A 15,296-nucleotide genomic window follows, 5' to 3' on the forward strand; every position below is an offset into this window, starting at 1 on the left:
TGTAACCTGGATGTTGTGCTGAATATATTTCTAGTTGGAAGTTCACATACAGTCATTATGGGCATCAAAGTCATTAAACTGGATCTTTTAATAATGGATTTTACCAATAATATTACGGTGAAATTATTATACAGCAATGATTTTTAAATACAGGAATTAGTTTGAATTTATTGTGGGTTTTCATTAATCCACACAAGATAAATAAAAACAAAACAGACAAATAAAAATCGCCGGCTCAAATACATACATGATGCTAATATTTAGATAGATGTCCATCAGCAAGTTGCAGAGAAAACAAACTGCTTGTAATCATTAACAAGGTTTTGGAGTAGATGTTTGACCACACGTCTTATCAGAGATAGTGGAAATAATTTAAACGGTGTGGTTTTAAGGCCTGCTCCTGTTCTTTTTAAATATAACCTCTGCTTTTTCAATCGGGTTAAGGTTAGTGCTTTTCCCAGAGCACCTTAATCTGTTTTTTTCTCTACAAAAAATGTTTTATTTTACACATACTAAAGATCATTGAATTATTTGTACACCAAGTTGTTTCCCAGTTTTAACTCAGTTTCCCTCAGATACAAGCAAACCGTTCATGTTATTTAACAATGCAAGAAATGCCAAGTTCAAAGCCTATTAATTCCACAGCAAAATGATTTTGACATTAATACTTACTGATAGGGGGACCGATAGGAAAAGGCCTCCTCAAAAATTAAAGAGGAATTGAAAATTGCAGCTGCCCATATGGACAAGTCAAATGCATTCTGGAGGAAAGTTTTATGATCAGACAAAGACAAAGCTTGGCCCACTTGAACAAAATGACAGGAACTGTGTGAGGAGACAAAGTAAGTTTTTCAAACCCAGAATGACGTACAGTACTAGCTGTAATGCATGCCAATCTAGCTGGTGCTTCTCACCAAGTGGATGGAATTCTAAAACAGAGAACTATTACATTTTTCAATCTCACTTTAAATCAACAACCCAAAAGGTTAAAACTGTTGTTGGAGAACAATAATGATCCAAAAACAAACAATAAAGCCGGTTTTAACAAAGCAGGTTGATGATTAAGATTGTGGAACTACACCCACCTCAACCCTAATGTAAATTAATGAACTTAGTAAAAATGCCCGGTCCGTGCCAGGAAACGGACAAATTAAATGAGTGCTTCCATTTCTGATTACAGGGTTTAGACTAGAATATTATTAAATTATGTAGCTAAAATTGCTGGAATAAACCTGAAGGACTTTACTGACATGTACAAGACTAGACCAGCTGTAAAAGAAAAATAGATATTAGAGCAACAGGATCACCCTCTCAATAATGACTTCCAGTTGCTTTCATCTGGATGCTGGTCTCTTCTTCCTAGGTACAGAGCAAACAGATTAAAAACTCACTTGTTCTTAGAGTCACAAAGTTGCTTAAAATAACAATTGTGCACATGCTATCACTTTCTACTCAAGCTTATTGAATGAACTGAAGTGTATTTAGAACAGAATAGATAAACATTGTTTTTTTTTCATTTTTTGATTCATTTTGTGCAGTAATTTTATCAGCCACAAAAATGGCGAATCAATACCCCATGGCTTCAGGTGTGACAAGTGTTGTGGGGCGGGGGGATTTGGTGAGACCTGCCAGTCTAATCAGCAGCCCACCAGCTGCCACTCCTAGTTACAGCTAAACACCATGAAAAGAGCCTGGAGTATCTTAAATCCAGTTGAATGTATTAAAATCAATCATCTTTCATCTCATTCTTGTATTCTTGGACAGCTCTGACTAATTAGAAAGAAAACAAACACAAGAGACCGGAACCACATTTTTCAAATCAAATTTATTTCAGCTACTAAGAAAACATCAACGTATTTTGATGGAGTTTTTTTTTGCATACATTCAGCTAAAAAAAAAAACAAAACCATAAATCTTTTCACTATTTAAATGTTAAGACACTGTAACGTTAAAAAGAAGCGACGGCAAATTCTTTTAGAAGGTTTCCATATTAACTTCCAAGCCAAGACTTATGAAAAGCCTGTCTTTGTCATCAGAAGTGAATGAGCCCTCACTTGCAAAAGGCCATGTGTTTGATTTAGAGAGTTTTCCAATACCTTACAATCTAGCATGACTAACCACACATGGCAAAACAAAGCTGACGTTAGTTTCCAGGAACAAAGGAGCAAACACAGGAAGGGGTTTTGGTGAAAAGGGAATTCACTTCCGATCAATAAAGCTCAGCTCAAAAAAAAAAAAGTAAAATCTCAAAGCAATTCATCTCCTGTTAATGTGATTTATTCATTCTGATGGTAATGGGCTTTGAGTTAAGCTAGTTCATAGTACTTTCCTGACTCAGGATCAAAATAGCAGTTGAGGCAAGGATCATAGAGGAGTTTCAAATATTCATCTCCATTCTCCTCTTCTTTCACCATGCTACCCCCTCCTGTATTAAAGCCAAGAAAATCACAGTGAAAACCTCATATTTAGAACATGCAAAATGAGACAAGAAAGCATTGATTAAAATCACGATTGCACAGATTTATTTAGGGGTTTTTTTTTGTTGTATTTTTAGTAGCACTGCAGTGCCAGATGCGAATAAAGGCCTACTCTGTCAATTTTTAATAGAATACAGCTTGTATGGTGACCTTCAGACCCAGGTGGATTTAAAAGTTTTCTGCCGCTGCCATTTTTTCCCTAATCAATCAAGCCCTAAGACACCCAGACGCAGAACCAAATTATGAAGCCGTAAAGAGATTCCCTGTAATCCCCCACTACCTTAAAGTGCAGAAACTGAGCTGTTAAACTGACAGGCAGTTAAATGCTAAAAAGGTTATGGAACGCATCGAGATGAGCATTTTATCTTATTCGAACGTGGGCAACAATAATGAAAACTAATTATGTGACACGTTGTGAGAGTTTTAAAAGTGATGTAGTAAACTGGAAAGGTTTCATCAGTTAACCTTGCGGATGTGTCTGGGGGGGGGTACAGGCCTGTAATGAGCCTGTCTCTTCTGACCTATGGTGTTACGTGAAGGACAGAGAGCTCCACTCATGACTTCTTTTTTTCTTAGGCCTAATTAGATACACTTTCAGTTGCTGTCCCATCTTCCTGCTCGCATCCTTGAAGGAAATTTAAAATCTCTGAAAGCTCTTTCAGCAGCGACTGTTTCCATTAGCTGAATGCTTTCGTGTAACTAGTCTTAAAGCAACAGACTGTTTGCCATCTTCCCTACTCCCAAGGACATAAAAGGCAGAACGGGGGTAAAAGGACTAAAATGAAGGTTACCATACCTCTGAGTAGACTTTCCCAATTGTTCTCTGTGTTGCCTGACCTTCTCTGCTGGCTGGGAGGCATAATAGGAGGGCTGAGCACGTCCATCCACTCTCTGGGGAAAAGACCATAAAGCCAGACAGTCATGACAACACATACCATTACACTCACCATCTTACCCTATGACATTTTAACAATGGAGTCCCATCATCATGCACTCTCAGAAGCCCATCTTAGATTCCATTGTCCTTGAGCCACTTCTCCCGCAGCCTCGCAGATTTACCTGAAGGATCACTTATTAAATTCTGACTCCAGCTGCGACTTCCAAGCATCATCACATTGTGACTACGAGTCAGGGTCCTAACCTCGCCTGTTTCTGTGGGAGCATGACTTCATTTCTCCCCAAATGAGTGCATCCTCCCCATCCGTGATGTACGCAGGGTACAACTATAGATCTTTCACTTACCAGTAAATGAAAACACTGCTCCTTTAGCACGGCGTGAATGATTGCAGCCAGGGAGGAAATATCGCAAGATGAGTTATTACTCGGAAGAGATGCAAGATTCATTTGTTAAACAGCATCCATAATCATTTTTGGGCTATACATCAGTTGTGCAATCAACCATTAACATCTTGCGCCTCTGGATAAGAGCAAACCAGAGCATATTTAATGTGGAATTACAGTATAATCTTCTGCACAATATTCGCCTGGCAGCAGGAGATTCAAGCGTTTGCCTCTGGTTGGTCTGCCTTCTCATCCAGAAGTGCAATGTTTGCTGCTGTCGCTCTTCCTGAAAACAGTTCATCCACTTAGAAGGCAAATTTTTCATGGTTTGTTTACTGCTATATTTTACAGCACACTGCCAGCAGCATGACATATTTAAGACTGCTGTCAATTTAAAAAAACAACAAAACAAACTATTTTGCATAAATCCAAAGCAGATTTTTTAAAAATCTACAAAAAATTAACAAAGCAGATTTATTATTACAGAATTTTGCCTGATTAATGGCAAAATAATGATGCTAGTTTATTTGGTAATTACAAAAAACAACTAAAGCAAACATCCACCAATTTAGACTAACAGCTGCTAGAAGAATCAAATATCTCAGATTCAGTTGAATCCTTTTACAAGTCTTCTATGAGCATTAGCATTTTGTCCCTTCCTTTTTCTATCTTGTGCCTGGAAACAAACCATTTTGTATCTATGTAATTAAGCTATAGTTTAATAGTTTATTATTCATTGTAGTAAAGAATTTTCAGAAATAGTCATTAAAAAGTCCATTCATCCATCCATCCATCCATTTTCTTCCACTTTATCCGGGGTCGGGTACAGGGGTAGCAGCTTCAGAAGGGAGGCCCAGGTCATTAAAAAGTCTCACACGTAATTATATTTATTCTTTCACTTATGCCAAAGTACAGGTATTGCCCTGATCCTCCATGCAAGACTTAAGACGGATGGCAGTCATAACCATAATCAAGAAATAAAAATAATTAAATTCAATTTATGGCTTATAAACCTTGCATGAACACTCTATTCCTACTCTATTTGGTTCTGATCCTCATTTGGGTCAATCTTATAAGGAGTAATAAATTATGACCTCAGATAAAGCCATAACACAAGGTGACTTCCTGTTGGTAGAAATCATTTATTGGTCACATAATGTAGATTTTGTGATAGAAGTCTATGACTGGATTCTAGAAGACAAAAGCAGGCACAAAACAAGCAAATGTTCTTGCATGATCCGGGCAAAATGTCCTGCAGTGGAGGACATCATTTATATCCCCAGAAAGGTTTGGTACAAAGTTGCAAAACTGCAAAGGAACAAAAAAAGTGAAGAGGCAACATCACCAACACCAAAGTAAGTATTCTGTTGAATTTATATAGTTTTATATCTTTATAGATATGACCTCTCCATTTATATGAAAATGAATAATTTTATTTTTGTTCTAATTCCTTTTAAGCAGTTACATACTGCAAGTGAGCTGTTCTAAGGAGTTGATTTTTCTGTATAACAGAAGCATTTACCTCTTTCCAAAAACCACTTTGACTGTTTGATGGGCAGGAACATTGTATAAAAGTTAATGGAAGCAATTTTCAAGGACAAGGGTCCCTGCAACCGAAGTGTAAATTGGACCTCAAAATGTTAAGTGGGACTTGGCAAGAGTGATTAAATTCTTGGAATTTTAATTTATTACACTCCAAATACAGGCGTGGGATAAAGAGAATAATTCCTCTTCATTTAACGTGTGCAGGTAGACTGCCTCTGCAAAGTTATGCCGTGTATTGAAAATATGCTTTCCAAATAGCTCCCAGAAAAAAAATAGAGACTGTTTGCTTTACACCTTCGCAACTCCACTAAAAGTTCAAACTTGTATTTGTTTAAATACCTTGCAATTCTAATTTACATTTAAGTATTGATCTAATATCCTTATTTGCATTTTCTCATTTGTGCACCTGCCAACATGAGAGACAATAACAAAACGCATGTCATCATGTTAGATTTTAAAATAAGCTGCCAAAGAAAATACATCACATGTTACAAAAAAAAAGGAAGCCATGGCAACATAAAGCTCAGAGACTGGAGCATTTTTGTTGTCAAGGAAGCTGTAGCTCTTAGCAGAGAGAAAGAGTTGCAGTGGTGCCAGGATGCTCTAAAAACATTATAATAGTATTCACTGTAAGGGTGTACTGAGGATGCAAAGCCTTGAAGAAAACAAAGAAAACAAACAGAAATCCTGCGCAGCTGCTATTTAATATGTAAATCACTACTTGCCTCTAAGTCTAATTTCAGCATTACAGCTGTAGATGCTGTAGAGCTCCCAGTCAATACTACTATCCATTTCAGTGGACATTCAATCAAATAACATCCCTTCACTGAGCAGTCATACAGTTTGTTGGTTAAATACAACAAAAAGGAAAACATCTATCTTGTTTGTTCCTGCAGCTAAGGAGATATTTTACATCTGTTCTTACAAATACCACAAAGACTATTTAAACACATGGGAGACAACATGCGTTCTCGCCGGGGTACCTTCCTTTTCATCAATAAATCAGAAGAGTTTGGGTGGGTGGTTGGAGGGAGTTGCATATTTTCAGTAGCGGATCTGTGATGCAACCCCTTTGTCTTCCTTTGTAACACATCACATGGTTGTGTACACCCATAAAGAGATGGACAAGCACAGAGACGTGGCTGTGCTTTAGCGAGTGCTGGCGCGATATAATGTCTGCAGAAGCCTCCAAGGACAACTGGATCCATTCATACCCTGCCACAGCAGGGCGCTCAGATGGATAAATAGTACACAATACAGCCCAGATAAAGGCTGGGATTCAGTCTCACTGAGACCGAGCGGTATACTGTGACATGTTTGCAATGCTAGATTATTTATCATTCTTTGTTTTTATTGTTTTTTTAATGAAACCAACAGATGTATTAGAGGAGGTTTTGAACCTATTTTAAAATAACTCAATTCGCTAAGCTTGCTTCTCTCTCTGAGGACCAAAACAAATTTGACAGACAGTGATCATAAAGAGATAGCACAGCCCTGTTAGGAATGCTTATTTTCTGTGATGTAAAAGACTTGAGGCCAAGATAAATAACTTCTGAACTTTGTATACCTTTATTGTGACCTAGAACCTATGCCACTCAACTTAACAAAAAAAAATAATATTTTTAGGAGAAAAGAAAGAAAGTAAAATATTGGTTTTAGATACCTTATAGCTGATGATGCGTCTTTTCATTTTGTTATTGTCTTTTAGGATAGGGGCCCTATCAGCATGGCACATCTTGACTTGGCAATATTTGCCCTCGCCTCTAAAAATCAGATTCAAGTCTGGACTCTGGCTGGCTCATTCTAAGAATCTTCTTCTGTTGAACCCACCAATTCTTTAGCTGATTTGGACGTATAGTTTTGGAAATTATTTTGCAGAAGGTCGAAAGATGCAATTATTTTGCATCTTTAGTTTTCTAACAAAAGCCTGTTGGTTTTGCAGCAACATTGAGCTGTAATTGGAACTGCTTATAATTCCCTCCACCTTGAATTATAGTCCCAGTTTGAGCTGAAGAAACAAAAAGCAGATGCTCCCCACACCTTGCTTCACTTTGAGAATTAGTTATTTTTAATTTTATGATGTTCAGTATTATTTTTGCACCAAAAATGTGTCTTCCACAAATAATTATGTTGTGTTGTTTGTAGGCCACAATAATGTTGGAAGCAATTCTAAATGATTCACATTGTTCTCAGTTTTTTAATCTACTCTGCTTTAGGGTTATACAATTAAATTTTTCTCACCATTTTGTGAAAAATTACAAAATGGCACATATAAATGATAGGTGCGAAACATTTCAGACAGTGTTTCCCACCAGTAAGAACATTTTTGTTATGCAGCAGAATGTAGTTCAGCTTTAAACTTAAATGAAGACAGGAATTAAATTCCTTCTCCTCTAGTAGTAAGAGGTTACTACTTAAATTTTTATTCTTTTTGAATTTCACTTTAATCTGCAGGCAAGTAAAACGATGTGAGCCTATATCCAATTGTTGTTCTGCATTAAAGATTCTAAAAAAGACTCTTTAACGTCTTTTGTAGGACATAAGGAAAAGACACTAAAGGAAAGACTTGCTCTTTTAATTTTCAAAAGCCCAAATCAAATGTGTACCTCAAATTTCCCAGCAAAATTAAACTTCTTATCAAATAGTTTCCAGATATCAAGCCTGTCAAGCATAATAATCTGTAAAAAAAGAAAAAAAGAGGGAAAAATGCCATTGTGAAAATGACAACAGCAGTTCTGGGAGAAGAAAAGCACAGTACCTGACATACTCCAAGTTTATTTGGAGTCTTCTGAGAGCAAGATAAGCCCCAGCCTACACATCCATCTGACAGTTGACATTTAGAGTAAATATTGCAGTCACTGGTAACCATCTGATTATGATTTTCTAACTTTCTTTTTTTCAATGCCTAACTCTGGGCTTCAAGGCCGTTTGTTTCTAAGGCAATGCATGATGTACATCAGTGGTGCTTACAATTTTATAAACTATTGTCTTCTCTTCACCAAGGCTATTAATAATCCAAGACCCAAAGAGGTTAGACAGCATATCAGTTCTGTTTAATGGGAGCTAGTCTTTTCACAGTCGGACATTGAAGTGCAACGCATTTGAGTGTGCAATAAATAAATAAATAAATACAAATCTATGTCTTCATCTATCCCAAAAAGTTTGTAGTTTATATTGTATTTTTTTGGCTCTAGTGGCCTTTATTTGATAGTTAATTGACAGGAAAGTGGGTAATGAGAGAAGGGGAAGATATGCGACAAGGGTTGCCAGGCCGGGACTCGAACCTGCGACCGCCACGTCGAGGACCGGGGCATCCATATGTGGGTTGTGCTTAGCCCCTACGCCACCACAGCACACCCCATTTATATAGTATTTTAAACAAAAAATAAATAAAATACACAGTCTATAGTGAGACACATGCTTTTACCTTGGGTTTGATTGAAGCAAGGGGTTCATTTCCTTCTGATAATGATGTCCCTGATTCACTGCCTAGATGAAAAAAAAATGTCAGAAGCTGCTTTAAAATGTCACCGATGCTCAAGTTCAGCACATTTCCAGAAATTCTTGTTATTATTTTGTCATGTCCATGACATGTCAGTGTGAAGAACAGTACTAAGTATGTGATTTAGAGACAAAAAGTAAATATATCTGCATCAAGAGAGAAATATCTTTTTTTGTCCCAATGAGTAATGAAGGTCACTGTTTGTCAAACATTGATGCTTCTAAACAGAAAGTGGCAGTTTTTCAAAGATAATTGTCGCAGGGCATTTAGCCTCTCTTCTGCACAGAGAGAATTTCACAAAATCAGATGTTTGTAGCAGTTGTATATTAGAAAGGATTGAACTTAGAAATTGGGTAGGAAGTGGACATGGTATTCCAGTAAAATAATGAGGTGTGAAGAATTTTGCCGAACTTTACTGCTGTTGTGTTATACTCATACTTTAAAGCTGATCTTCATCAGTGTGAATGAGATTCACTTTCCAACACAATAACTTTGCCGCATTTTACCTTAAAAAAATCACTGGATGCTACTGTGAATGCTTTGGGTCACTGCCTATCTGTTCAATGAAACAATGTCATCCGATTTGCTGCATTTGGGTCTATCAGAGCAGAGAGTACATCTTCTTTTCCTACATAATACCTTTGAATGCTTTGGCCCATCGCATCATCAGCAGACACTTGTGACCCAGTGACAACAGAAGCCATGTGTGTCCTTGCTATCTTACTTTCTCCACATGTTTCAAAGATGATATATGGTTCAGATCATAAGCCATTTTAACATTCCCTTTTCCTATTTTGTATTCAGCATACTGGTTAATGTCGATCTTTTGCCCTTTAAAGAATGTTGTTCTTGAGTAATGGTGAATGAATGATTTGCACCTCAGGGTAAACTCTCAATATTTGCACTAATGAAGTTTCATGACAGATGTGGATAACGATCCACCATTCTACTCTAGAGCACTTCTTCTCTTAACTGCATTTTCTGAGGAGCTTTTACTTTAATATTGAAAGCTTTGCCACCACAGCTGTCTCCTATGAACCTCTAGGTCCTTTAATGTTGTTAAACTCAAAATGCACTTTTTTCTATCACAGAATGTACCAGGCTGTACTGGGTTTTTTTTTTCATTCTCAGCATTCCTGCTGTCTCTCTGATAGATTTTGATTTGTTTCTGCAACCTAAGGATGGCTGGTTAAACTCGCACTGAGAGCTTGTTTGACTACATATTGTGTGTCTGCAGCAACAGTTTCCAAATGTAAATGCATCAATTTCATAGCTGTTCTTTCCTAAGTGATGAACAAATAACAAATAAATGTTGTGTGCGATCTATAAAAACTTATCACAGTTGAAAGTACCTGTTTTTTTATGTAGTTCTTTTAAAACATGTTTTCTTTTTTCTAATTATACTGTGTTGTGTTTATAATGGTAACTGTTAAGAAAGAAAACTATTAAAATGTTTCTTTTGGTAAATCATAAATGTAAATAGGATATAATGTTAAGATTTTTTAAATGCTTTTGTATTATACATGTTATATTAAACAGTTAATTAATGGACCCTGCCCCTGTTGAATAAAATAATAAACTAAACTTAAGTATATCAAGGATTCTTTCTATTACAGAGCTATAGTCACCAGCCGTTTTATTAGGTACACCTTGCTACAACTAAGTTGGACCCCATTTTTCTCTTCAAAACTGTTTTAATACTCCTTTTCTTCACAGATTCAGGTAAGTGTTAGAAACATTCCTAAGAGATTTTGGTCCATATTAACATGACAGCATGAGCATCTCACCGTTGCTGCAGATTGGTTGGCTGCACATCTATGACTGCAAATCTCTCACTCCACAGGATCCCTAAGGCTCTGATAGATGAGATCAAGCAACTGTGGAGGTCACTGGAGTACATTGAACGTATTGTCACAGTCAAGAAACCAGTTTGAGATTACTTGAGCTTTGTGACATTACCCTGCTGGAAAAAGCCATCAGAAGATGGGTATACTCTGGTGAAAAAAGGATGGTCAACCAGCAGTACTCAGCTAGCTGTGTGAATTAAAGCTTTGGTTTTGTGTTCTTAGCTGACAGGAGTGGTACCTGTGTGGCCTTCTGCTGCTGTAGGCCATCTGCTTCAAGTTTTGATGCACTGACACTGCTGCTCTCTGGTTGTTTCCTCTTATTTGGACCATTCTCTGTAAATCCGAGAAAAGGTTGTGCATGAAAATCCCAGTACATCAGCAGCATCAGCCTTGCCGCCATTCAGCTTCACTTAAATTCCCTTTCCTTACCATTCTGATGCTCGGGTTAAACTTCAGCGAGAAGTCTTTAGCACCTCTAGATATCTAACTGAATTGAGTTTCTGTCATTGGATTTGCATATACACTATTTGTGTTAAGAAGCAATCGAGCATGTGTACCTAATAAAGTGGCCGGTGAGTGTATACTTCTCTACAACCTATTATAAAATTCACAGAAAGAATCACAGCTTTGAAATTAGGCAGCTTCAGCATATTTGGGTAAAAAAAAAAAAAGTCAAATGTGTCAGAGTTAAAACGTCTACAAACCCATTTCTAAAGTGTTCCCCATATAAAACTATAGAATCCAGAAGGCAGTACACACTTGCTTTAAAGTCATAAACCAGCCCATCTGGTCCCTGACCTTTCTACATGACGAGTATATACTCTGGAAATCGCATTTCTTCTGACGGGGCCCCACCCATGTTTTACATGGGGTCTTCAAAAGGTTGCCTTGTGGCAGGTGCATGTGCAGCCCTGCAGCGAGGGCAAACCAGAGGAAGACAGCTTTGAATTCATCTGCTGAGATGTACTTTGATTTATTCTCTGCTTTACAGCCTATCTTGCATCCTTGAGAAATGCATATAGAGCCATATTATCTGTATTTCCTTTCGCATTTGTGGAGAACCATGACCAAATTCAATGCACTCTTGTCTGAGAATTAAACCATGCCAGTGTGGCTCCTATTATCAGCGGAGTAATTTCTGTATTTCTGGAACATGTCCCTCAGGTAGGCATTATATTCAGTGTGAGAAGTGTCTTGTGGAGACACGGTTCAGAATATCAACTCACGTCTCTAACACAAACTGTACCACTGGAACTACTCAACACAAAGGCACACAAGGAAATGAAGAAGACCTAGAGGGAATTCTTATAAAAGCCTATAGTTCTTTAGTTCCACATTTTTATGTAATTTATGTATGCATCATGCTGCCTGGTCAGATTGGGGCAAAAAAATATTTTTGTGTTGTACAAGTATATTTCATGGTTCTACACGAAGATACACTGCCAAAACACAAAATCTTATCAATTGTTATTGTCTTAGTTTTTAGTACAAATGTCTTAGTAAACTTGAAATAAGACTAAACCAAAGTACAAGTAACTTTTCAGTAAGACATCTGAGCTTGTCTTAAGTCAATAAATCCTGAGTGTAGATAAAAACTATTAGATCCATTGGCAGATTTTTTTTCACTTTTGAGAATAATGACTTGTTTTCTGTTTTTTACATCTTTTAAGGGCTTTATTTGAAGTGTAACAGGCTAACAAGTCAAAAAAGCTGGGATTTTTATTGAAACCAAAGAAAAGAAAAGAAAAAAAAAACAGAAACACACAATAGATCTAAGAACCAGAATAAACGGGTGGGCTGTGAAAGGTCAACACAATGAGATCAAGGCATCCATAAAATAGAAAAGAAATAATTTGATGTATAATTCAAAACAAAAACAACTGCAAGAAAGGCAGAAACAAACAGACAGACAGATCTTGCTGAGGCTAAATACCATATTAAAGTCTCAGGAGTGTTTTTGAGTGTAAGGGCTATTTTATTAGAAGACTTTGATGAAGAAGCAGGCACACTGGAGCTCTAGTCTTTGCATTGCTTGATTTAATTTGGTCTGTCTGAGTTGTTCCACTGCCTTTCTTTATGTAATCTTGTAGTAGAAACTAAAATTGCACCCTGAGGAATTCCACAGGTAAAATGGACTGATGATGACATGTTACCTGGAGAAGACTAGGAAAGAAAAACAACCAGAAACTGAAGGTTAGGAACCATTTCAGTATTCCACTGAAACATAAAAAAACAGCCCCACATCTCATCATGGAAACTTAGATAAACTAGAATTTCAAACAAATTGAACAGAACACAAAAGTGCATCTGCTGTTCTCTGACGTACATCATTTATTTTGAACAAACACTATTTTCCATTTGCCTGACAGCAAAATGTGGTTTGAAAGTTCAACTCAGCAGCTGTAGCTGAGGCACTGATGGCATGCCTGACACACAAGTTGCTGCTGAGTTTCTCAGAAAAAATCATACAAGACGACTGGCTTTTACAGCTGACATCTCAATTGCTTGCATTGTCTCACTGTGTTATCATCAGTGATCATGGAGCTGTAGTTTATTATCGCTGCACCTCACTCCACTTTTGTACATTAGGATCTTGCATCCTGCAAAAACAGAGAAAACCTTAAGAGCTGTTTGTCTCTGGTAAAATTAGGACTTTTTGGAAAGACAAAAAAAAAAAATAATTAAAACATTCAGGAAGAAGCTTTTAATAAAAGCATGCATTGCATCCCCATAGGCAAACATGTTTAAATAAACCGAAGCAGAAAATTACTGCTTACCTCAAGAGCATTTCTTTTAATCAAGGCTGTTTTCAGGAGTTGAAAGGTGGTCCAACTTCTGTCTCTTGGCTGTTCTCTTTCATTTTCTATATATGCAACTCCAAGTGTTTACTTCCTCTGCTTACTGCCCAAACAAATTTACAGGCGAGGCAGTAACAATGAATATTTGCTCCTAAGTGAAACAAATGTGTATTGTGTAGCTCTCATTGAAACCTTACTCAGCCACGGCTTTTAAATGTAATTATATTACAAATTCAGTGTAAATAAAACTTTATGTAACGTAATACAAAATACAAGGAAAATGTAATATAAATGTGTTAATTAATATGGAAGGCTATTTTCTAACTCGCTTATCAGTTAACTATTTTTCATAAAACATTTTTTGCTTCAGCATACATCTTATTTTACAAAAGGAAGATATAGAAAAGTCAAACTGTATGATTAGAAAAACTGTGTTAACAGTACAAAGATTTTAAAAAAGCAGAAAAGAAAAACTGTTCCATATCATTTTCTGTACTCAAAAGTTGACGTGGGAGGTGCTGAAGTTGGAGTGTTAGAGGGGGCAGGAGGTTCTTAAAGAGACACAGGCAATTTCAAAGTGTCAGATACAACTATAATGCAATGTCAAATTTCTTTCAAGTTGTTTTTGATATATGCAGCATTTTCATAACAAGTGATGGTAGCATAGTTACTTGATTGTACTATAAAATTACACTATGTATCTGGGAAATGTATGACCCTCCCCCCTTTATTTATAAAGTCTCAGCAATGTAGAAAAAGAAAGTTCTGGAAGCTTTTGCTGTTATAAATAACAGCAAAACCAAAATCAGCTCAGTTAATCAGTTAATACAGTACATTCTCCCTTCAGGAGGACAGATGCAGATTTGATCTGACTGGAGTGTCTTTCTACCCATGTGTGGGTTTTTCTCACTGGCCTGCAGCTACAGACAACACAAATCTAAAACCAAGCATGTTAGGTTAATTACTGATTCTGAACTGGGTGTGAGCACAAGTGGGTGTCAGGTCACCATTTTGGCCCTGATATGGACTTCCAACCTGCCAAGGGTATACTCCACCTCCTTCCTAAAGAAAGCTGGGAAAAGATCCAGCTTCTCTCTTATAAGATAAATCACATACCACTAATGGATGTATAGGTTTAATTTTTACATTAATATTTATATTAGAAATTTAAGTTTTCACAAACCTTTTAACCAACATGAAATATAAGTAATGAGACCATTGTGTTTACAATTTAGCAGTAAATTGGACTTTTTCAACACAAAGGTTACATTAGGGTTAGGCTACATAGCCTCTATATTAAGTGCTTTTATTCACATAGTGTTGTATCTGAACACTGGAATCTCTTATCTATTCCTCCCAATGATGAGAAAATGTTTGTGGCGGCATGTGACCTCCTATAGGAAAAGTGCTGTGCCAAGCTGTTTCAGAGCTTCCTCTCCTTTTATTCTGTCAAGCTGATCCAAGTACTTTAGGTAAAAAAAAACTAAAAAAAACTCTACTTTTTTAAAAGACGCTGATGTCATCACTGTTGCTACTTCTCAGGCAGCTCGCCATAAACATAAAAAAGTCACCTTAGCAACTACAAAATGGAGCCGAAGTAAGTCTGCCTGGAGTTGTTGTGGCAGGATCGGTCAGAAAGGCGTTTTCATAACAAACAAAGGAATGCCCCATTTGTTGGGAAAGATTGTCAGGGCACTCTGTGTTGCTGGTGATTGTTGAGCTTTTATCATCGTGCAAGTTGCAGGCTTGTCATGAGCTGTTTAGTCAACACTGACATGTAAGAAAGCTCTTTTGATGAGGCGACTGGATGGAGCTCTCTACAAACGTTTTTGTGGCATTTAAAATA

At 37.0% G+C, this 15,296-nt stretch overlaps 1 protein-coding gene across 1 annotated transcript in view; it reads right to left on the minus strand.

Moving 5' to 3' along the window:
- Positions 1–1,806: 1,806 nt before the first annotated feature.
- The window catches only part of cfap20dc (CFAP20 domain containing), a 41,140-nt gene continuing 27,650 nt past the window's right edge, over positions 1,807–15,296 (minus strand). Inside the window, exons 15-17 of the mRNA XM_032548429.1 lie at positions 8,731–8,792; positions 3,274–3,368; positions 1,807–2,425 (exon numbers count right to left, since the gene is read on the minus strand). Coding sequence (XP_032404320.1) covers positions 2,307–2,425; positions 3,274–3,368; positions 8,731–8,792 — 276 coding nt within the window. The 3' untranslated portion in view covers positions 1,807–2,306. The remainder of the gene's footprint in view (positions 2,426–3,273; positions 3,369–8,730; positions 8,793–15,296) is intronic.

The sequence above is a fragment of the Xiphophorus hellerii genome, chromosome 20, assembly GCF_003331165.1.
Source record: "Xiphophorus hellerii strain 12219 chromosome 20, Xiphophorus_hellerii-4.1, whole genome shotgun sequence".
In the NCBI taxonomy this organism is placed as follows: domain Eukaryota; kingdom Metazoa; phylum Chordata; class Actinopteri; order Cyprinodontiformes; family Poeciliidae; genus Xiphophorus; species Xiphophorus hellerii.